The sequence below is a fragment of the Maniola jurtina genome, chromosome 1, assembly GCF_905333055.1.
Source record: "Maniola jurtina chromosome 1, ilManJurt1.1, whole genome shotgun sequence".
Taxonomy (NCBI): Eukaryota; Metazoa; Arthropoda; class Insecta; order Lepidoptera; family Nymphalidae; genus Maniola; species Maniola jurtina.
Window position 1 is genome coordinate 11,204,687 of NC_060029.1, and position 26,090 is coordinate 11,230,776.

Genomic DNA, 26,090 nt, shown 5'->3' on the forward strand with positions numbered 1-26,090 from the left:
TTTCAGTGCAAGGTCCCTAGCATCTTGGGACTTCCACATCGGTTTTTTGAACAATGTTCCCTGTCTTTTTTCCACTTCAGCTTCGCAACACCTTAAGTTCTTACTTGATTTCATCACGTAGAGAAACTCCGAGCATAACTCTATCTATCTCTGAGAAACTCTAAGCTTTCCTATGAGGCCCATAGCGACCATGATTAGGATCCATATGCCATCCCTAGCATCATCAGGCTAGTCTTCAGGACTACGACACTGCGGAATATACAGTCATGTATAAGATCACGTTCACGATCACATTAATCCATTTCTCAGTGAGTTTAGAAATGCTTCGATTAAATAAATATAATCATCATCATGGTCAACCAATCGCCGGCTCACTACTGAGCACTGGTCTCCCCTCAGAACGACTACAGTCAATAGACGAATAAGTAAAACAATTCAATGTTATCGGATGCCGACATATTTTAACAATGTCGTGTTTAAAACACACTACTATTACGAAGTAAAGGTTGTATGCGGAGGAAAGGTTCCAACAAAAGAATAGAACTTTATTCAAGTGCTATCGACAGGTGAAACGTGAGATTTCAGCAGCTGAGCCTAAAATACAAATGGCGAATGCGCTCGGCTCGGCATCATCGTTTGCTAGCGACGCAGGACTAACTTCTTTTATTGCATTCATGCAAGAGATATTTTATCTGAGCAATATCTCTAACTGTATATTTAAACTCGGTCTAAAAGGTGATTCAAAGTGATTGCACTATATTTTTACTCTTTATTCTTATAGTTTATCATCATCTCATCTCGTGGAGACAAAAATGAAGTTTTGAAGTTAAATTCTAATATTTTTTCTCATTTCTAGGTTTCCAGAAAAGAAACAAGAGGACGTTAGAACGCGTCCAAACTAAGAAAAAGAAATCGTGTCTGCCATATTGTGACGTCCTAGTTAGAAATATATTATTTCATTCAATATTTTTTAAATATATTTTCAATGGATTTTACAAATGACTTTACAACATGGCGGAAACTATTTCGCTTTGTTAGTTTGGATGCGATAACTTTACTAACTACGAGTACTTTCTATCTTTCTAACTTTCTACGTCACCTTAGGGCTAAGGATAAAGTATTTAGTAGAATGATTCAACTATCGCCATGATTAAAATCAAAAATAAAATTAATTACTTTATAAATAATTTTGGTTTTATTTACCTTTATAAAATCTCTAGGTACTTACATTGACATTATAATATTTTTAGACTGGCAATAACGATAAAATGAAGTCTTATTTAAATAACATTTCTAAAAGCTATGCATATTTTGAATATTTAAGTATTTACAAAACTTCAACATTAATCCTAACATTAATAATATTATGTTTCATAAAATAATGACTGATAATATTACAGCTAGCAACATTACATTGATATCTAACTAATTTACTTTATCACATAGGTACCTCAAAATATTGTAAACATACAGACTTCCTATTATTATTAAGACTATTCTGATTTTCTCGGTTATAGATAAATACAAGTTTCTTTGGAATTATTTTATAATATTAATTATTTTAATTTATACAAAATTTGAGCTATCTCAGTGTTTCAGTTCGTTTATTCCAGAACAAGTAACAACCAAGTACTTTATTTACAATTTGAAAACAATGTTATATAAAATATACGAATTTTTCGTTACGGTATAAAGTAAAACAAGTAGCTGCAGTATTCGACTGGATAATAAATATTTCAAGTGAGAAGGCTGATTTGCCAGTAAAAATTTGTATTGAAGGCGCAGTGAGTAGTGATCAAAGTAACTCAAATCCGATTTTAATTTAGCTTCTCTACTGACGAAGGTAATTAAAAGTCGACTAATAAATTTCCACTGGCTGGCCCTCTGTCTCGTACAAAAGTTAAAATTCACTCATCGACTTTTCAAATTAAATACCAAAAATAGCTGTCTTATTAGCTCATTCACAGTACCACGTCGTTCGTCTAAACGTTTTATCTCCGGACCTTCTGACCTCACCAGGTACACCACGAAGAGAGTTATCTGTAAAGAAAATAACAGATTTGAAATGTTTTCACACGTTAATTATAATATGTATTTGAAAAATCCACATTAACAATATCATAACATATTAAAGAGCAGAAGATAAGCAAAAAATCGACACGATAATAAGTCCAACAAAACAATTTTCCGTCTATTTATTAGAATTTTTTTTCAATTTCAAGAGAGAAACCAAATGGCCAAGTGACAGAAGCTATTTTAAATGATTTTAAGATAGTAGAAAAGAAATACTTTTATAGATAAAGTACATTAATGTGATCTGTAGCAAACAAAGAAATCAATTTTGAATCCCATGATAATACCCATGAATAGAAATATAGAGCCGGAAAAGAAAACCCCAAAGATATATTAACAAATCTGGAAACGTGCCTAAAAGTACTGACCTACAAAGAAACTCATGTGAACTTCGCGTAAACGAAACCATCTAATATACCTGGAGGAAAGATTTATGTACATTATTTTTACTTAATAAAAATCTTTGGCCGATTTGTCAATAAAGGTAGTGCATCAATAAGCCCAGAAGAAATTCAAAAATACATATCATGAAAGTTTACTACATTAAAACTTATCGAAAGTGATTAATTAAAATGTTATTTGATCCACGCTTATTATCATGTAAAATAAAAAATATGTTTAGCGTTATTGTAGCGCTTGTTGTACCGATGTAGTATATATAACACAAGCTATAGTTCAATTATTAAATTTTAAGAGGGCTCCTCCGTCACTCGCTTCATACAAACATAGTTCCAATTTCATTTGAATATTAAGCAACAAGAGTCCATGAAATTTTGCAGACATATTCTAGAACTAATATCTATATCTGTGGCTTTCCAGATTTCTGTTAAAATATTCGGTTTCAAAGTTACGCGGTCTTAACAATTTACATACAAATCTTTGAGACCCTGTAATTTTAAAACTACATATTTTTTGAAAAATCTAAAACACCACAGACACAGATATTAGTTTCTAGAATATGTCTGCAAAATTTCATGGACTTTGGTTGCTTAATATTCAAATGGAATTGGAACTACGACTGTATGAAGCGAGTGACGGAGAGAGCCCTGTTAAGTTTACTTTATTATACCTTGATTGATCTATTATAATATTAAATCTTACTTACATTTGTCATCATTTCTTTCGGTCTCTGTCGAATCTTGGCTATCCATCGACACCATTGATATTCTCTTCTGGCGTTGTTCCATTAGTAGTTCTGAAATATGAGAACGATTGGGAGTTAAAGACATATTATTTAAATAAGGACTATTTTAATCTTAATTTTATTCGATCTTTCCGATTGAAACGATATTAAAAGTAACTCAAGTCTCTGCAAAAATCCTTTTCTTGAGTAGTAAATTATTTCACCAAAATCAGTTTGCAACTATTGTATCTACAGTTACTTAACTAATTAATTAATTTTTAATTTACTAATGACTGACAGACTGCATCGGGACTTTTCATAGTTTGCGATTGTTATCATACGAAAGTGTATTAAATAGATAAACAAGTCAAGTGAAAATGCACTATTGTTTTTGTAACATATTGGAATCGTTACAAAATAATGTCGATATGTCAATGTATTTTTCTCATTATCCATGCATTACCCGAACATAGATCTCTCTATAATCGTTATTCCTCGTTACTGAGGGTCGTGACCCCTTTCCATGAATCCTATAATGGTAGGAGTTCTCTTAGGATAGTAATGCAGTGGGTTCCCAGATCCTTCCGCATACAACTCTTTGAGAGAACGAGATTTTGACTCTTAGGTTGACAGTTATTATCACATGTTAGAGGTAATAACTGGGACCGCGATGGCTCAACGTGCTCTCCGAGGCACGGAAGAAACGAAAAGGCCAAAGGATCGTTTAAATCAGTCACCCATCCAGTTACCGACTTGGGTCAACTTTCCTTAACAATCACAATCGATTGATATGCGTTGTCAAAACTAGGCCACACGTCCTTCACGAACACAGATATATGTTATTTACGAGAAATTATGCCCATAACTTCGTCGGCGTAGATTTAGGTTTTAAGAATCCCGTGTGGACTCTGATTTCCTGGGATAAAAAGTAGCCTAATACCCTTCTCCGGTATGCAAGCTATCTCAGTACTAAATGTAAATATCAGTTAAGCGGCTGGGCCGTGAAATGCTAGCAAACCGACAGACAGACAGACACACTGTTACATTTATAATATTAGTATAGATATGGATTAATTATGGATAGCATGGAAGTAGGGGGGTATGTATTCGTTAATTTCTCCGTTTTTGCCAAATTACTCATTAGACTTTGATAAATATATTGGCTTCGTCTTAGCGTTCAAGTGAATTTTACTTATTGAACTTTAATAGATTCTTATGAAAGAAAAGATAAAATATCTACAAATTCGTGTCAAGAGCCCTTTAAATAATTATAAGGCATTGTTTGAAACTGAGTCGTAGTTATCGCAAGGCCGCACCTGACTTGGAACTAACTAATAAAAACAACTGATAAAACGATATGACATTCAAAGAACTCAATCTGCGATTAATATATTGTTTAAAATTAGGTATTTACTATCTATCTTTAAATATGTATATCTTTAATTATTAAGTACTCACGTAAATTTAAATTTAAATTTCATTTAATTATTTATATTATATTGTGCTGTACACTATATTATGGGAAGACACTGCCTCCTGAAACACAGTTTTCACTTCATCAGGAGGCAGGGCCTCACACCAAAGTCTGTAAGTAATGTTCTGATAAGATAATAAAGATTAATTTATTTATATTTTTACTAGGTAAAGGTTAAGACATATTTTCCATTAGCCGCTTATCACTGATTATTCTCAGAGATTAAGTAGGTAATTGAAATTTGCAATAGTTACCTGTTTAAATCAGTCCTAAAATATTAATATAATTTGTACCTACTGTAAAGTGTAGGTATTTAATAGGTAAAGAATTCATGGTTCACAATTATTATTATCAGTGATGTAGGATAAATTAAATCGCTCCTTGCATATTACTCTACCGAACCTGCCTGCAAAATTCCCATCAGAATCGATTCAACCATTTCGTCAAACAGGCAGGAAAATGTTTAAGTGGGTGTTTGATTTTCTATAACATGGAAATAACAATCCCCCACTTGGTGGATAGAATATGATACCAAACTAATCGCAGGGAGCCGCTGGATTCGGGCGCAGTGTAAGACCGGGACTATGGTGTATACAAGTCCCTGCAAGAGATTTTATTTGGACTATCCAGCAGTGGACATCAATCGTTCGACTACAAGGAGGACGAAATAACCATTTCCAGTCACTTCAAAATCAATTACAGACAGACACCTATTTGTGTATAATAGTAGCATTATAATAGATTATTGTTGGAAGGAGTGGAGTTAGTCCAATGGTTAAATCAGCCTTCTATTTGGGAGTGAGAGGTCCGGGGTTTGACCCCGGGCACGCACCTCCAACTTTTCAGAGTTTTAAATACCTAATCAAATATCACTTGCTTTAACGGTGAAGGAAAACATCGAGAGGAAACCTGCATGCCCGAGAGTTCTCCATAATGTTCTCAAAGGTCTCAAAGGTGTGTAAAGTCTGCCAATCTGCCCGCCCATCTCATTCTGAGAGGAAAGCCATACTTAGTTGTGGGCCGGCGCGGCAATGGGTTTGATCACGATGAATAGATTATTTTTATTGATCCAAAATGACCTTAATGTAACGTACCTACTTATTTGCACAGAAATGCTAAATAGCATAATACTGTTCAGATGGAAAGCCAATTGTTTATTAACCGAATTACGATAGAATTAGCCGGCAAACGACCACTGCAGTTCGGACTGGCGAGTTTATGTATTGAGGTTCAAGATAATTTAGTCACTTACAGAGAGGTGTCACATTCTAGAGTCAATGATCATCATCTCATACAGTAAAAAAAAGTCCTGACTCACTAACTGACTGGCTCATCAGAAACCAAACCAAATCCTTGGACATAGAATAGGAAGATGAAATTTTGCAAAGAGATTCCCTTTATAATGTAGACAAGGAGTTTTTCAGAATTTCTACAGGAGCAAAGCTGCAGACAGTCGCTAGTCAATTCATACCCATAAAAAGAAAAGATCTTACTCACGACTGACTCATCAGCGCCCAGCGTAAGCCCTTGGACTTAGGAATTTGAAATTTTGGGTAGAGGTTTCCTTGATAATGTAGACAAGGAATAAAGGCGCATTTTTCGAAATCCTCACGGGATAGGAAATGTCAAGGATTTATATTTTTTCGGGCGAAGCTGCAGGCGGTCGGCTATGGACCTGTACAAAACTGCTTCAACCTGAACGGTAATCTCAAACGAAAGGACTAAAGGTCCCAACGCACTTGAGTTGCGCTGCGCGACGCGGCGCGGCAGTTATGCTCGTAGTTTATCTGAGTTTGTATGGAGCAAGGCGCTGACGCGTCGCGAAGAGCAGCCGCGCAGATGCGTTTGAACCTCAATCGTACTTTTTGTCTATATTTAGTAAATTAGTGCTATAGTTTGTTAATCTACAGATATCGCTATACTTATCAAATGATGCAACTCTTGCGGTACTGTAATTTGTAACAAGAATAAAATAGATTTTGTTGTTTACCTACTTATTAATTCTATTACGTTTTTGAATAGTTAGGAGGGCATGCTTTTCAGATCCCTGATGGATGTGGTTTGCACCTCCATGGTCCATAGCTCAATGGGTTACTAAATCTAACCGAAGATCATGAAAGTTTGCCTTGCGTTAAAACTACACTAGGTATCTAAAGTAACATTGATTTAACCGCCAAGGATGTACATGCACAGACTGTTCAGAGTTCTGCGTTCTACGTGCATTGTTTCCTGTAATATGGCTCGGATATCTACACTCGCAAAAGAATTTAACCAAGCAAATAGTATAATATAATTAATATTTTAAATAAGAAATCAATTACATACTTATATTATTACTAAAACAGACACATAAACCATCGCTTTAACAAATAATGCGGAACGCAGAACTTGGACCTTTTAATTCTAGACTATTGGCTAAATATGTTTTCGACCGAGTATTAAAAATTTAAATATCTCGTAATATTCAAGTTAGGTATGTTTGTTAACGCTACTTTCACTTTTTACTGTTTAGTTTGTAAATATTAGATATATAGGTACCTACTCAGTTTAGTAAATCAGTAACAAACACACATAGTATGTTTGTTACTGATTTACTAAAGCATTTAATTTGTATTCCTAATTATATATTCGAGTTGCAAAAATAAAGTTAATACTAATAAAACTCCAGCTACGTAAAGCTCATACAATTCTTATGTATTGAAAAGTGAAGCCAAATTCGTTAGCTTGTGTGTTGACATAAACGCGTAATGACTTTACGCGAGCGCGCTTCAGAAAAAGGCGGCCTGTTACTAGGGCTGAACAAAAAACGCAAAGCTCATGCAATCGTATTGACCGAAAAGACTGTTGGTAGACTTTCCACTTGGTTGACTTATAACCACTCGACTTGATTGGTTGGTTAGATCTTAGTCGAAGGACCACGAGAGTGGGAAAAGCCCTTCAAGACATAATATATCCCAGTGAACATTGAGATGTGACGACGAAATACACCTCAGGTTTTACTATTTTAGTCCAGCGAACCCCAAAACACTTGAAAAGAAACGTTTATAACAATTTAATATTATTCAGATGGAAACCAATTGTTTATTAACCGAATTACAATAGAACTTGGCCGACAAACGACCGCTGCAACTCGGACCGGGCGAGTTAATGTATATTGGTGCAAGATAATTCAGTCACTAATTCTGACCAAAGCCAATGAAACTTCGGCTTGAGGTTGAACTACTAATGTATATTTTATGACGACTCCTGTAACTTCACAAAACCTATCATAAAGTGCTACTTAGGCTAAGCTGATAAGCATTTAAGGAACTGCTCGACCCGCGAGGGCGGAAGAGATGCAAGCGGTAGTAGGATTTGCACTCATAACAGAATACTTACCACTTAAAAATGTTTAATATGTGACTAAAATACTTACGTAAAAAAGCGTTATAAAATTGATACTCGTAGTCTTTAGTTACATAATCAAAAAGAAATCCACTATCACTCCTGATTTATAAAACAAATCCATCCCGAAAGAAAACTTTATGACATATCCATTTAATTGGGATATACAGTTTTATAGAATTCCAAAAAATACTAAGCCGTGGCCCGTGACCGAACAAAACCAAACCATACTCGTTTGAACAAAAAAGATTTAGATATTTAATAGTTTAAAAAATGCCGAAGATAGTCCAATAAAAATTCCTCCTGTTTTTAGCTCGATTCAATGTTTATGAAAAGAATATGTAAAAAAGATTTTATAAAAGTTTGCTATTGAAATAAGAAACAACATGGCACTGTGGTATTGTTGAATGAAAACTGAAAATTGGCAAAGTGACGATAGGTATAGCTTACAGAAGCATGCTAACAGGGTATGGCAGTTTATTTTAAAGCAATTTACACATTATCGTGTTATCGGTGTGTATCGTTTGGCTGTAAGTTCAGCAGAGTTAACTTTTGGCGAGTTATGTAGAAGTGATATAACGATGATGCTATGTTACAAAGATTATCATGCACGAATGTACATAATAATAATTAAAACTTACAAGTTTGTATACAAGCAAGTTATATAATCACATACAGTACCTATAGTTGTTTGCGTTACAAATTCATTGATGCCTACTCGTAAATGCAATATTTATTTTTTAAGCAACACCACAATGAGTCGCTCTGTAATGAATTGGTAATATCAACCGCAGTGAATCATGCAAACAGTTACATACATATTACTTTGCATTGCATTAGACAAAAGACCATTGTACTCGAGGAAATAGCAATTGTCGCTCGAGTTTTGCATGTAAAGATAGGAGGCTTTCATTAGTTTACGCTCAACATTAGAATCATTTCTTATGATAAGCAAAAAATCTGATATCTAGTAGTTGTGAATAAATTCATAAAGAGTAAGAAAATGCACGAGCATTTTACTACTTTAACAGTCAACCTCATCTGCGGTTGGTACACCGTACCAACCAATTAATCCTGACCGAGGAAGTCCGAGAGATAGCGGTGCATATTATAAACTTTCAAATTTGATAAATAAACAGCATGGATTGGTATCGAGTGCAACCAGTCTAACGCTGCGGAAACCAATCCTAACCAGTGTTGTCTAAATGGGCGAATCTTTCCATAAAGTCGAGATAGGCTTATGCCGAGCAATATGTATTACAAGCATAGTGGTGGTAGATGCACCTGCAACTTAGACTAAAGTTGCCAAAAAAAAAAAAAAAAAAAACAAATTGAGGAATCTGTTATCCACTTGGTTAAGCGTTCACAGATAAATACAATAAACCGCGACCGATTTTCATAGAATAAATAAGTTTTTTTATTTTACAGCTGTGTTCATTTACGCAACGACCCAGTTGGCTTTATTTGCAATTGCAGTGGATAAAAAACGAAAGCGAGAGTGATTGATCGCTGTAAAAAGTCGACTTCCTGGCGTTCCCACAGCCGCACTGCACATGCAAGTCAACGGGGTCCAATAAAAACGGCAGTCATCGACCGCTACGTGCGTCACTCCGGCAGCCTTGCAACCCATCGAGATAAACCTAACTGGACCAATGGAACGGCAAACATCATGCACTCTCTACGTTGTATTCCTCATTGTTGTGTCGTAATTGAAATAACACATATAAGGGTTTTCTTAGCATCTGGTGTGGTGGGCATTGGGCACCCAGATCCCTCCGTAAAGACTCGACAAGGAATAAGTTTACTAAGTACTCTGAGGTATTAGTAATTTGTATCAGATTTTAGTGATGATAACCAGGACTGACGACAAGCTCGCCTCGGATACTATCTATCTACATACTATCCGAGGCATTGAGAATAAGAACCTTTAGGACCTTAAGAACCTTTAGTCACCTATCCACTTTATTTATATACTGTCGCAACTAGGCTACTCCAGTACCCCCAATAGCAATAACTCATACATCAAGCGTTAGTAAGCCGGTGCCGGTCTGGCGACAATTATACACTGAATGACGAAAACTACGATTACTGACACTTGACACTAGCCAGGAAGGCGTTTTTGAAACACATTACATCCTCTAGTAACATAGCATCTCATTGTTACACTCCGTCCGTCACGTATGAACGCCGGGAGCAGATGACGATCAATTAAAAAGTTTGTTCGGATTAACTATGCGGGAACTACTCTGGACAGGGTTGAGTGCCAGATGTAGTTAACAAGTTCCACCTCCCAAGTTCATCTACTCCAACAAATATACAAATTCATTCTAGATTATCTTCATAATAATTTTTCTTAATCACACAACATATTTAAAACTCGACTACGATCTTAACTTGGTAGTAAGTAATGATGCAGACTAAGATGGAAACGAGCTAGCATGGAACTGTTATGGTAGTTTTGATTAAATCCTCCTAATTGGCTTCTACGCGGCATTGTACTGGAACGCTAAATCGCTTGGCGGTACAATTTTGCTGGTGATAACTAGGCATGGTCAAAACCACACCAGACTAGACTAAATGTATCATAGAAGCTGGTGTTATTTTGCAGAAGTCCATGATTAACCAAAAGCTTAATTTGCTATAATCCGCCAAACCAACTAAATCTGTATGGTACGCAGCACCACACAAATTCCAACACCACTCGACGCGCGTTTCGCCCGGACACTGGAGCATCACCAGGAGATGTAGACCTTACAATGTCTAATTGTCTTTGCAATTAGACATTGTAAGGTCTCCTGATGATGCTGATGATGTAGACCTTACAATGTTTCATTGTCTTTGCAATTAGACATTGTCTGCATCTCCTGATGATGCTCCGGTGTCAGGGCGAAACGCGCGTCGAGTGGTGTTGAAATTTGTACGGTGCTGCGTACCATACAGATTTCGTTGGTTTGGCGGATTATAGCAAATTAAGCTTTTGGTTTCTTGTAGACTAGACTAAAGCAAACAAAGAAATTGTTAATTTACAAATTGCCCCTGAGGTTATCAAAAACGTGCAAGGAAAAATTATCAACCACTCATTCGTCATTGGTATTTTACTATATTATGTTTGTTGATATACCTGCGGTAATCGATGGCCCGTGAAATGAAACCTAATTAGTTATAATTACTGAACAAATTAATCATGCGTTGTGGTTTGAATCCAAACAGAACGCAACAAACGTGCACTGTGATTTCAGAAGAGTGACATAATTACACGGGGCATATGCCACTCGCGATATAGCTTCCTATTCATCTCACTCTTTACTAAGTACTTAGTATGAATAACGGGCTTCAACTTCAATGTTGTTCTGTAATCATCCACATTCAAACTAAAATTATATATGCGAAAGCATGTCTGTCTGTCGCTTACCTTTAACGGCCTATGCATTTCACCGATTTTGACGAAAAGTGCATCCCAATGACGGACATATACTACTTTTTATCCTGGAAAATCAAAAAGTCACGGGGCTTTTCAAAACCTAAATCCACACAGAGAAAACCGTGAGCATCGCCTAATATTTTTATGTGTGACAAGCTGTCCGCGCAGGCTTTGCTCAAATGGAGTTTCTGAAAATACTAATTGCTTTCTGAAAATATTAATTGAAGTCTACATTAAAAAGAATTCTAGCCTTAGGTTTAAGTTATACCTTGATAATATATCGGTCCCCTTAAAGGAACCCTTTTGCTTTTTCAAAAACTATCCTATATGTTAACCCGGACTAATAATAATTGGCTATGAGTGTGCTAAGTTGCGTTCAAAATTCTAATCCGTTCTGTAATTTCAGCGTAAAGTCTGTCACAAGATTTAAAAAAAATACTGTTTCTGTAAATGTTTATGAAATCTATACCGATATTAAAGCTTCCTCTGAATAAAATTTTCAAAATATTTCATATAAATAAATAGTCCCGTTACAGCATTTATTATAACAAGTAACTAAAAATAACCGAGCTCTAATTATTATTATTTTAGTTTCAAAAGAAAATTTTAACACTCGGCGTCTCATTTGCCCTAATTCAAATAAGACAAAGGTCTTAACAGAGCTCTCTCCGTCACTTACTCCATACAATCGTAGTTCCCATTTCATTTGAATATTAAGCAACCAAAGTCCATGAAATTTTGCAGACATAGTCTAGAAACTAATATCTGTGTCTGTGGTGTTTTAGATTTTTCTAAAAATATGTAGTTTTAAAATTACAGGGGCTCAAAGGGGCCCAAACAGAACACGGACGTCAAACAGGTTGACTAATTGCAATCATTTCTGACCGGCTAACATTGTTCCGCTAGTGGCTCAAACTCACTGTCGCAGCAAGAACATGGTAAATTCAGCCAATCACAGCAATTTGAAATTTGGTTATCACAAATGTACCGATCTAGGAACCGAGAATGCACGAACCAGGGCAGATAGAGATGAGAACAATAATATCATACGTAGGAAATCGACGGGGGATCGTTGGCAAGGATAGCCTTAACACCCTAAACAGATAAATGTATGGAGACAGCTAGTCCAGACTTCCAGAGTGTGACAGAGGTGACTGACCGTATTGTTTTGCATGACTATTTGAATAGATAACAAAGATATTTCTCTAATTTACGGACGTTTTAGTTACGCAAATGAACGAACGCGTTTTTGTTAAACCCGTTGGATGCATTCAAGCATGTCTCCAAGGTCTAGATTTTTCTTTATCCGGAGATTTTTCGAATATTAATGTCCCTAGATAGATAACATTGTTATCCATACTAATATTATAAAGAGGAAACCTTTGTATTTTTGTATGTTTGTATTGAATAGGCTCAAAAACTACTGGACCGATTTCAAAATTTCTTTTACCATTACTTAGAGGGATTCTTCCGAATCCGTATAGGCTATATTTTATCCCGGAAAATAGAAAAAATAAATGTCCACCTGTGCGAAGCCGGGGCGGGTCGCTAGTATGACATATTTTTGTTTTGTTCCTGTGTTTGGATGTGTGTGATATCAAGTATGCAGAAAAATAATATTTGGTCAACATAAAGTGAGAATCGAAGGTCAAAAGTGTCTTCCTTAATATCTTAGCATTGCGAATCAGAAAAGGTGAGAAAATCGTAATAAGAAAACCTTAGTTTTCTAACTAGCTTGACACAAGGACAGGTCATCTGTATTCGCACCTATTACGTTCTCCATAGCTTCTACCGTTAATTGAGTTAATGGTATAGTCATCTCAATCCATCGCCGGTCCACTACTGAGCATGGGTCTCCTATCAGAATAAAAAGGGTTTAGGTTTTGGACTACGTCCACCCCGCTAACCAAATGCGGATTGGCTGACTTCCAGGCATACAGGTATCTTCTGGATGTTTTCTTTCGCCTTTAAAGCAAGTGAAAGCAACTCCAAAAAGTTATAAGTACGTGCCCGGAATCGAACCTCGGATAGGAGGTCGAAGTCTGGTTAAGACTTCACCACCGCTTAACAGAATAGTAAATAAATTCAGATCTCACCTTTCTTTCGCATAGCTTGCTCCCACAACAAGGAGGTTATTTCTTCAACCCACGCGTTCCTGATTGCAGGCTCCCTGGTCTCCAGTTTGTACGACTTGAGGTTTCTCTTCTTGTACCAGATGCTGAATTTGTATTGATCGTGCTCCTTCGCAGTTATGCCGAGATCGTCAACCGGGATATGGTCTTTGTAAATAAAAAACTCGACTGTCAGTTGCTGAAAAGATAAATATGTACGTTTTAATGATTTAATTTTACACCAATAAAATTAGTGTTATCACTGTTTTGGGAAACATAATGAAATATTGATCTAATAGGTAAAGAATTCATATATCTGCATGTATTTATACTTTATACATATTATGTAAATATCACCATCACAATAAACCATTATCTATTGAGTAGTCTGCGACATTTCAATCTTATGATTTACTGGTAGGTATACCTATGATGCTATAAACATTCAATGGTATTGCTTGTTGATATAAGTGCGACCAAACTGTCTAATAAATAGGTACCTACATAGGTAACCGTATAAAGACTATTGGTTTATTAATTAAATTGTGAGGATACTGTCTGCTTTAGACCTTCTGAAAGATAGGTTTTTCACTCGTGTTTTGATTTCATAGTAACAACTCACAAGGTCATCAATCAACAAAGTCGTACGTGGTCGAACTATAGGCCGCGAATAATCACCTCTCGCATTTCAGCTAAAAGCTACCTATTTACCATTTAAGTAAACTAAGGAAAACCAAAGTTATTATGGACTTAATTTCTAGCAGTATCTGCTTGTGTGTTCTATCAATCTATAAAATAAACGATGATATACTTTGATCTGCGATAATCTAAATATAGTAACATACACACGAGATGTACCTACTTCCTCGTGTCGTCAAACATCTGAAATCGGTAGCGCGTGGCCAATTAAACGTGGTATTAGCAAGGACAAATATTATTGTATTACGATTCATGGACAAGGCAACACCATTTGAAAGCATCGTCCATCACGTATTTGTAAACATGTAGTGGTGCAATATAGGATGTGGTGAATAGAAACTTATGTCATAACTCATAATGTATGCATTCCAATACGTCGTAATTTACGTTGGTTTTTAACCGACTTCTTGTATAAAAAATCTGTATAACGTTTTTAACATTCTTCGGTACCTATATACCATTAAAAATGGGGGCATTTTCTCCGATTTTAGGAGCATGTTAAGCTGCACGTGCTAGAAAGGCTGACACGGTTACAATTACGCAAAACACATCTAATTTGGGTTAGAATAATAAACAAACTCTAATTAAACACTAGGTCAAAGGAGAAGCCACTTAAAATGTCTAGTTTAATTGGCAGAACGTCCAGATCTCGATACTCGGGAACAATAGGTTTAGTTTATCATGAGTTCATAGGTTTTATTGTTATCAGAACTCTCTTCTGTTATCTACTCGTACTGTATCTATCTGTCATAATTGATACTCGGAAGTTTATCTGAGCTATTTTTATCTAAACGGTCAGTAATAAAACTGGATATATTGCCAAATAAATACAAAGTGTGTCTTAGTATTTTAGTGTTTAAGTATATAGGTTACATATATACTTAAGTTAGCAAAGCTAGTCGTACACAATTTCTCTGTCTACGAAATCAGCTTCCGACGCCAGTGAGGCGCGTCCGCGTAATAAACTATTTTTGTAATATCTGCTCAGTATCTTATTATACGGCACGTTAAATGGAAGTGCTTTCATAAAATGAAAAATACTTTTGCTCTCAAAATTTCCAATCGATTTTCTTGACATTGGACTTCTTTAAAATTTTGTAATGGCACTTCTTACCTTGACAATTGGCCTAGATGAAACTGTTACTTACAATTGTGACATAATACCTAAACGAATTGTATTTCTATCCTAGTTTAAAATTAACTATCCTCATGATATACGTATTTATGATTGACTTGTATAGGTATCACTTATTAGTTATTTCATTTCTGTGATGCGACAAGCATAAAAATATCACGTCCTAAGTCGAAAGTTCACATTATCTGCTTTAACTTTTTTGATAAAGTAATCGCATAGGCTATCCTTGCCAACGATCCCCCGTCGATTTCCTACGTATGATATTATTGTTCTCATCTCTATCTGCCCTGGTTCGTGCATTCTCGGTTCCTAGATCGGTACATTTGTGATAACCAAATTTCAAATTGCTGTGATTGGCTGAATTTACCATGTTCTTGCTGCGACAGTGAGTTTGAGCCACTAGCGGAACAATGTTAGCCGGTCAGAAATGATTGCAATTAGTCAACCTGTTTGACGTCCGTGTTCTGTTTTCGATTACAAAAAAGAAAAAATTGTTGTTGCAATCATCAATTTTAGCAAATAGTGAAAGAGAGTCGGCCAATCAGAGGTCACAACTACCGTCACACTTTCTGTCACACTATGGCAGTAGGCATACCGAGTAATGAAAACAATTTTTCATTCTGTCTAGGTCGAAGTAGGGTTGCCACCTGGCTCTTTTTGATTTACAGGCTACCACCATCAAAAATACGGGGTTTAGATTTGAAGAAAATTGAAATTTTGAAGTATTTGAAGAATATATATATAGGCGGTGGTTCTCTCTGAAATGCATGGAAAGCCTATTTAGATATTTCAGTTTATTTATAAGTTTTGTATTTTTTCTCTGTATGTTGCCGTATCTTGATTGGTGAACTGTGTTTGCAATGTGGTTTTAAATAAAAGATTTATTTATATAGATAGCTTTTAAAAACTCTTAGTGTTGTAAAGCAAAATGTTATACATTTCATGCATACAATCTTCTCATTTCAACTTAAAATTACATTTAATTTGTAATTCCACCTTCACAGTATCAATACTATGGCCGTAGCCAGGAATCGATTGCGGGAGAGGTTTTATTAGGGCCGGAACTGAATCCTGTCATGAGGAAAAAAACATTCGCCCAACTTTATGGGCTAATTACCTGGTTAGTGGAATTTCGCCTTTCAATTTGACAGTGAGATAAAATACAACAATAAAAAAGCGCGAGCGCAGTGAGCGTAAGTGTTTTTGGTTCAATACAGAAAAAATTAAAGTGAAAGGGAAACGAGTGTAGCCATAGCAAGATTTTATTTTTAAAGCTTCCTATCCATACTAATATTACGAATACGACAGTATATCTATTTGCCTATCTATTTGTTACCCTTTCACGGCCCATCTTCTTTACCAAAATTTTGGTACTTACTATTCAGAGGTAACTTGCATCCCAGACATTTTTTTTAGGCGGCTTTTTAGCCCGGAAAATCCCCCACGGAATTTTTAAAAATCTAAATTCATGCAAACGAAATTGCGGGGTTTACACCAAGTAATAGAAATTCAAAGCGCGAGTGAAGTGAGCGCGAAATGTTTGATATATTTCCAAAAAAAAATTGGTAAGCAAATGCAAGAAATAGTGTAAGTATTATTTTAGGCTTAGGTTTTTGACGGCTTCCCAGGCGCAGTCGCCATTTCGAAATTTCTGGTCTGGTGGGAGGCTTCGGTCATGGCTAGTTATATGGTTAGTATGGCCCTAACGGCCAAGAAATTAGACTGCATCATCACTTACCACTAGAAAAGATTAAAGTCACGGGCTAACTTGTATAAAAAAAGGCTTACATCCTCAAACCAAGCCCCGCCGCCTTGGCTACGACCATGATCAATATCGAGTGGGTTTCGGCTACGCATTGCCGCAAAAGGAAAATATTCTTTCTACTGGACATAACGTCAGTGTTGGATTTCGCCAGCCAGCTCCTGCTGAATTTGTAAAAAACCGGCCAAGTGCAAGTCAGACCCACGCACCGAGGGTTCCGTATTCGGGTATTTTTTCCGACATTTTACTCGAGAAATCAAAAACTGTTATGCATTAAAAAAATATGCATAAAAATAAATAAAAATCTGTTTTAGAATGAACAGGTAAAGCCCTTTCATATGATAACCCACTTGATATATGTAGTTATCTTACTTTGAAAATTGAAAATACTAATATTTGTTCATGAACACATGACAGACGGATAGAAGGACAAATGGACAGACGAACAGACGGAAAGACTGACAGACTGACAGACAACGAAGTGATCCTATAAGAGTTCTTTTTTGCTTTTGAGTTACGGAACCATAAAAATATTTAGTTTTATTTGCCCCGTATTTTATTTTCATAATTACAGGTTTCTGTATCCTGAAATACGGGGTAACCAGTAAAATACGGGGCCTCTGGCAACCCTATTCGGAAAACACTGTCACATTCAAGTTAATGTCAAATATTTTGTTTTCAATTACAGAAAGCTGCATCAATCATTATTACAATATTTTCTTTGTTGTGATTGGCTGAATTTTAGAGTTTCAGCCAATAAAGAGACTATTTGCCAACTAAACGTCATAACAATATAAATGCCAGAAAGTTTAACCAAATAAAACAAACTTAATGAGAACCTAGTGAGAATGCAAACGGCACACAATTTATAATACATATTATGTTAGTCGTATATAATAGATATTATAGTAGTCGTTCACTTTGGTAATAGTCAGATTGTCATCAGTTAAATTGATATTGGTCGATGTATCGTAAATTATTGTTTCGGTGACAAATATTTTTATTATCTATTTATCTTTGAACAGAATGGAATAGAATGAAATGGAATGGAATACAATGATAAATTTTTATTCCTGTAAACTTTTAGGTAAACTTCAAAGTGTTTTTGGATGGTCAGAAAAATTTACCACTGGTTCGGAATGCCGATCCTACGTTTTCTAGGGTTTCGTACCTCAAAATGAAAAACGGAACTCTTATAGGATCACTTTGTTGTCTATCTCTCTGTCTGTCGTGTGTGTCAAGAAAACCTCTAGGGTACTTCCCGTTGACTCAAAACCATGAAATTTGGCAGGTAACCTAACTGCGTAATTTTGGGTAGTTTTTTTAATCGATAAAGAAAGTTTGCGACATTGTTCAATAAAAAATTTGGATTCCAACTCCTCAACCCTGATGTTGCAGGGGACCTGACTACTAAAGCTAATGGGATTTAAAAAGTGTCGATTATTAATTGATATTGAAGGTATCTATACCAAGTAAACACTTTGTCGTTGACCTCAACCCTGATGCTGTAAGAAATTGCATTCCTAAATCCTGGTGATCCCTCGGGATTTGAAAAGGATCATCCGTTTAAATATTCTTACGTGATACAGAAACAAGTTGCATCCCGGGGACGGGCTATTACGGAGAGGCAACTTTTGTTCTGGGAAATGTCGGAAATGTCGATGGGATCGGGATTTTTAAAAACCTAAATCCACGCGAGCGAAGCTGCGGGCATTAGCTAGTTGTAAATATATTTAGAAGCTACTATAAGATAATAGATAAGGTACTTATTTCCTTATATTTTTATTGTATGGCAGCGCGCGGTTTTAAATTATAAATTGCACGTCCTGTCCTTTTCTGTAATACATTTTTTTCTCAATATCTACCGCTTTATCTCATAGCAAGAGTCCGTAAGACATAATACAGTGAAAATAAGCAAAATATACAATTTTTGCAGTTTCCACGTCAGTACCTGTCGAATTTTTCTAACAGTGTAAGCAGCAGAGCTGAGTTTACCATCAAGTGTTGATATGTGGGTGTTCCATAGAAGCTTTGCATCTAACATTATACCGAGAAACACGGGGTTCTCCTTTATTTTCAACATATGATTATTTATCAATGAATTTATGTCATTTAAGGTCCTGGTATTGGGCAGTGTGAATTCAACACACTTAGATTTCTTTGCATTTGGAAGTAAATTGTTAGCAATAAATCAGAGAGTGACCTGTGATATGGCATTACATATAGTATACATTGTCAAAAATTATAATATTAAAGCTGTGCGTATTGCGTGAGGAATAGGTTGCAAGAGAGTTGCAACTTGCAGGGTTTGATGCATGCGCTATTGCCAGCAAACATGAGACATATTTTTATCTACAGGCAACGTCTACGCATAACGGTAGGTAACGCATACGTCTAACGCAAGTTGAAATGTACCAGTGTATTTAGTTAGACCTATCGACAAGTTTGGAGTTGGTTGCAGTCTAAATGTGGCCCGTGTGTTTAGACTGTCAGTTTCTGTCAGTTTCACGTGTCGTCCCCCGCACTTCACCACCCCGCTTGCACAAATCGAGACAGCACGAAATTTTCAAGATTTCTGGGTGTAATTTCTGGTTTTCGTAGTTCCCACATAATTATAACAATATAAAATATATAACGATAATTTTTTTACTACATAATATTCATTAAATTTTCTAGGTCTGTGGTTTTTCCAAATTTCATTAAATTGCTTCGTTGTCTAGAAAAACGAGCACAAAGTTGGGCCTTTTTTTAAAGAAAAATACAAATCTTTGAGCCCCTGTAATTTTAAAACTACATATTTTTAGAAAAATCTAAAACACCACAGACACAGATATTAGTTTCTAGACTATGTCTGCAAAATTTCATGGACTTTGGTTGCTTAATATTCAAATGAAATGGGAACTACGATTGTATGGAGTAAGTGACGGAGAGAGCTCTGTTAACAGGAAAATTAACAGTAGCATCATCATAATTATTATTCGAGAGATATAAACAAGTTTTTGAAATGTTAATTTTATTATTAATTGTGCTTGTTATACCAGTACACTATATGCTTCAACCGGCTTTTAATACGTAAGTAAGTACATGGAGTATGGAGATCGATGCTTTTTGCTATTCTATGAAGGCTTATATATAAATGAAAAAAACCATATTATTATCGTCATAATCGTTCATTGGTCGTGTCTACTATCTAGCATGATTTACATGAACAAAATTTATTCTTTAAGAGCTCTCAGTGTAAAATAAATCAGGCCTTATTTATTATATACATCCTCTTATCTCGGGCCGGCCGAAAGACCCAGCAGCTACCACAACAATGCGGACAATAAAATAAACTAATTTTTATTGCAATTTGATAAGCAATGAATCATAACGAAATGATTCATTACTGTAACAGTTATAACAGTAAAAATATTACAATTGCAAACATTTTATTTCATTATCAATTCTATAATATTATGTATTTTTATACGTATCTATCTTATGCTGAGTTCACTTGATTTTTGCGCATCACTGGTCTGCGCATATTTGATTAAATGTTAAATTATATTATCAGAACTAACGGGCGAATACTGAAACGTATCTTAATGCTTAAGAGAAGTTTTCAGGTTTTCAGGTCAGGTTTTTGGTACTTTGTGTCACATTTTATAATTTTATTAAAGTTTTACCAACTTGTCTTGAACTATGAAGACTCAATTCTTCCTGATTCCACAATTTTTGATAACATGTATAAATAATAATTTATGCAGTTATAATATATGTTTGGAATTATTTACTGAGCCGCTTTAAATATTCCATGAAAACAGTACAGGTTAGAGTATTATTTAATAGGTATGTAAGTTCTCGTGGTATCTGATTGCGTTGACACAACATAAATAATGGAGGAAGAACTGAATGGAGATACGGGCTATAAACTATAATAAGAGCGTACTGACCTTTCGATAAACTGCAGTGATGAGCACCAACTTGTCAAAGAGAAAGACCCGCATAAGTTGCCGGCGCCGGCGCGCGCTGTCCATTGCGTAGAACTCATTTTGACGCAATAGTCGACCCTGATTCAGTAGATTGAGGTACGACTGTAAAGAAAAATAAACTGTATTACGCAAATTTAAGATCTAAATTTAGCAGAGAAACGTCATTATGGAACATTTATAGTTAGCAAGTTAATAGCATTTGAATAAATTAAAATATTAAATAAGCATCTAGTACTAAGATTTCTATTCGTTTGAATTTTTTATCATTTTGTGGTTGGCGAAAAAGGATTGTGTTAGTGTTTTTTGTATGTGTATTTTATCCAAAGTTTATTTTTTACAAGCTATTGTTTAGATGCGTAAGATACGCTCTGTTGCTTCTTTTTATTTAAGTGCAAAGTCAATAACCACAACTATCTACATAATATTATGTCATTTATAACATGGATTGAAAATGGAATTTCCAGTAAAGATATAACATTAGTTGCTATCCTTTATGTATGTTCAGATTAAAAGGCGGGTAATAAACCTTACATGTGTATCTAACCGTATCTAAACCATTTATCTTGGCGTTAATGAAAATAAGTGTAATAACAGTGACAATTTACACTATAAGCTGTACTTACTGGGCAATCTGTAATATTTTCTAGCGCCATTATTCCATCAATCGCTGTCAAAACGCATTCAATCATAGTTTTTGCCAGTTTCAAACTCTCCAAAGGCGTCTCGTCAGCATCAGACGACTCTCCATTACTTCCACCCGTCTCATCACTATCTACACTTAACTTAGATATTCTTGAATCTGACTCACACCTCTCATTTTCATAATTTGTGTAAGTTTTCACTAGATCGTCCAAAAACAGTTTGTACCTCGGTATCCTTTGCACTGGTTCTAATAAATAGCTAGAGAGATCTAATCTATCGCCTAATTCTAATTGTCGTTCCTGCAAAACAAGTAACATCTGTTTAGGACTCATAATATAATGGACACATAGATACAAGTGCGCTGGAAGAGGTGGGCCGATGCGCCCCACCTCACCGAGCGTAGCGGGAATTTAAATTGACACTTTACAGACTGTAACCAGAACGCCAGCAAAAATGAAGACAGGTGATAGTACTGATGACGACCGATAATAATATACCATAAAAAACTAGGAAAAATATTTAAAAATCCTGTATTTTTAAAAGTTCACAATTTATTGCAAATAAAACATCTGGCTTACGCTAGAGGACAATGAACGTTCCGTAAATAGATCACTCAAAGCCAATGCCGCGTCGTAGGTATGGCATTGACTCGAGTTTTGCACACTATAGGTACAATGCGAGTTTGAAATATACTAAATCATTAAAACTGGTAACTTAATAATAATGCTAAGTTTTTGCTACAGTTCTGGTTATACCCTGTATGTTCACAGATATCTTATCACTAACAGTACTAACACTAGTTCCGAATACGCTCACATGACGCTCACTACTGCTATCAGCGCCAAAATGGCGAAAACCAAATTGCTTCCAAAATAGGACAGCAATCGCAAGTCCAGCATACTTGTATTAGTAAAAGTCAATAGTTTTAGGTATATAATGCTAGCTTTATCAGAATCTAGGCTTCGTAACATACATAAGCCTACTGGAATTTGTCTTAGCAATCTACATACAAGTCCCGAAACAATATTATCTCGTAACATTATTGCAGATAAAAGGGAAGATAGGAGAATTTTCTTCATTACGAAACCGAGTATGTTCGCTGTTTACACTAAAGTTAATCATGCCTCTATATTTACAGTCAAGGCCCATATATTTTTGGTTTGAGACCTAATAGTAGATTAGATTAGTATCGATTGGCACTAAGTTTGAATAGGCTTTCACTGGCTATGGTAGAAATTTAGGTCAAATGATATGTGATCGCGATCGAGGAGCAGGATTACTGGAGCAGAATTTTATCCGAATAAGTAGACTGAGAAGTTTGTTAGAATGGAAATAGAACGAAACAATATAAAAACTTTCTCTCTAAAACTTCTTAATAAGAAAATGTCTCGTGTAAGATAACTTTTCTTCACATTTGTAGGCCTCGTGCATTTTTAAAATCATTCGAGAGATATTTTTTCGTAACTAATACAGTCCGTCATTAAAATCTTAATGTGATTTGTATATACATAATTATATGCCTAACTATGCTTATTACCTATACTAGCTTTTTCCAGGGATTTCGTTCCTGTAATTTATAGATATCTATCAGTGAAAGAATTTTCAGAATTGAATCATCACTTCCGGATATTACACCCTATATTATGCAAAACTTTATAAACTTTAGCTCATTATAATATTAGTTTAGATGATATTATCTACATAAAAATAAATTAAATTGCAGGAAGCCAAGCTAATAAAGTTTTATTAAGATATCGAAATTATGTATTAAAATTTTGTTCAAAGTTTAAACAAAACATGATCTGTAATCGCACTCAGTGTTTGAGCAAATATAACGGTATGATGAGAGTACATAACATCGCTTTATCATACACCGTAACATCAGGAATGAGGAAATAATTGCGATCACGCTTCGCCGTGATATAAGCGTATTTGTGGGATATTGGTAATGCCGACGGAGATTATATATTTTCTCCTGCATGTTTACTTTGTACAACGGCAAAATTAACGAAACAAAAAAGTACTGTAAATTCCTAAGCTAATTTGACTTAGATTAATACGTATCTATCATAGGTTGATTAAATTATGTATAAACAACAAATAATCTATTTCAAATTGACTCACATTTGAGCGTAGGTGTGCGCTAAAAATGTGAGTTGATATTAAATTGCTCGTAAGTATAATAAATATGCTGTTTTACGATGCTATACAGTAATTTTCAGGACTGTAACGTGGTAACTAAAATCCATGATTAACGAAACTTGTCACATTATTTATCTTTAAACGGGTTTATTAAAACCCCCCTGGACGTGAATAAATATATTCATACTGACAAAAACAACGTTTCATGACTGATAAAAACGTAAAAAATACTTTTTGCACGGGTTTTCCTATCAAAGATAAGTGCCGGATATACGATTGTAATAGCCAGAGTGAAGCAGCTATAAATAAAATTGAATAATTATTGTAAAGGCTTGTACACACACAAACTGCGACGAAAGCGACGCGCGACGGTGTTGTAGGAAGTCAAGTTGCGCGCGTACATGTGTACGAGTTGTGATGATTGAGTTATAATAATCACAATGCAGAGCGCGATGGTGCCAGCGTGTGATGACTCCGAATGGTCCTAGGTGCGCTCAGAAGTGTAAATGTTTTTCATACAGTAAGTTCACCGTGTAACTATAAAACTTATAATATGTAATCACGTGAAGTAGGTAGGTACCCTACGAAGTTGCGTTTTTAGCAATGGCGCATTTGTGTGCAAACCTTAAATGATAACAAGCGCTTACCTGGAAGAAATGTTTGTGTTCATACACCAGTCTCGTGGCTCTCTTATTATTTCTAGAGTACATTACGTACATGTTAAACCTTTGTTCCTAAAAAAAAAGAAACAAAGTTAAAACATTTGCGCAATCCTTTACGTAAAACACACTGGTAAGTATTTGCAGAAAACTTTCTACTCTTTGTAGAACTGGAAACTAAACGTTGGCTTACTTGAAAATGCTAAGATATTCATTCATCGATTTCTAATAAAAGATGAGATATACAATAAATTCAGAGACATCACGTTTACAATGAAAATACAGAAAGCTCTCAACCGGTTTTGACGGCTTATTTGCTCTTTGGTCCTAGATTCGACACAGTTGCTGTGGTTATGTTCATCTATCTCAGAATATCCTCTGACTTTAAAATTCAACGGAATTTTAAAGATTGGCTTTATAATATTAGTGTTATTATTACAATTACTAACAATGAACTGTATATTAAGAATGCACTGTATATTAGGCATGAATGCACGAGCCAAAAAGTCGCGAACGGCCTCTAAATTTACATTGAAAATTCTTTTTGCAACTCTTACGAAGAAAGGAACGTTATTTTCATAATGGACGGAAAACAAAGCATGGAATCACGCACCACTTCGGACCGTGACACCAATTCTTAACGATTGCTATAATTGATTATAAGCACTCACTGGAATTTCTTACTTAAAATATGCAACGTGTTTCAAAGAGCGTAACAAATTGTAGCTACTCGTACATTAAACTATAATCCAAAGTAATATTAATTATAAATGCGAAAGTGTATCTGTCTGTCTGTCTGCTACCTTTTCACGGCCCAACAGTTTAACCGATGCTGACGAAAGGTACAGGGTTAGCTTATATTCCGGGGACGGACATGGCTACTTTTCATCCCGGAAAATCAAAGAGTTTCCACGGGATTCCTAAAAACCCATCCGCTAAACCGATTTGTATGACATTTAGTAGCAAGGTAGTTTGCGTCCCTGTAATTGACCTAGGTATTTTATCGCGGAAAATCAAACAGTTCCCACGGGATCTGTAAAAACCTAAATCCACGCGGATGAAGTCGCGGGCATCCTCTAGTCTGTATATAAATACTCGTACATTCATCTCTTCTTTGATTGGAGCAGAAGAATGTGTTGCCGTAAATATTATTTTCTATTTTATTACGAAGGGACATCGCTGAAGAAAAAGTCTGTGTATCATAACATCTACTCATGTGGCATAACTGAGTGGATGGTGGCTTTTATATGGAGTGTATTCGGGGCGCTCTCCATACAAACGACGGAATTTTAATCCTATTTATTAAAAATATACAGTTTCATACAAATGGGCCTATGTAACTTCTAAACTACCTACGTATGTAGAATTTGAAATATGTAGGCATACACCTACATATTTTTATCAAAATCTGACAAACTACAAATACAGATAGTAAATAACTTGTAAAACTTGCCTATAAAGTTTAATTGGTTCATATTGACATGGGAATCA

The 26,090-nt window shown here is 35.4% G+C and overlaps 1 protein-coding gene across 1 annotated transcript in view; it reads right to left on the reverse strand.

The window, feature by feature from the left end:
* Nucleotides 1–1,172: 1,172 nt before the first annotated feature.
* LOC123864278 (FYVE, RhoGEF and PH domain-containing protein 4-like) overlaps nucleotides 1,173–26,090 on the reverse strand; it is a 34,689-nt gene continuing 9,771 nt past the window's right edge. The window contains exons 3-8 of the mRNA XM_045904589.1: nucleotides 24,588–24,674; nucleotides 21,780–22,097; nucleotides 21,118–21,258; nucleotides 13,572–13,785; nucleotides 3,179–3,268; nucleotides 1,173–2,040 (exon numbers count right to left, since the gene is read on the reverse strand). Coding sequence (XP_045760545.1) covers nucleotides 1,958–2,040; nucleotides 3,179–3,268; nucleotides 13,572–13,785; nucleotides 21,118–21,258; nucleotides 21,780–22,097; nucleotides 24,588–24,674 — 933 coding nt within the window. The 3' untranslated portion in view covers nucleotides 1,173–1,957. The remainder of the gene's footprint in view (nucleotides 2,041–3,178; nucleotides 3,269–13,571; nucleotides 13,786–21,117; nucleotides 21,259–21,779; nucleotides 22,098–24,587; nucleotides 24,675–26,090) is intronic.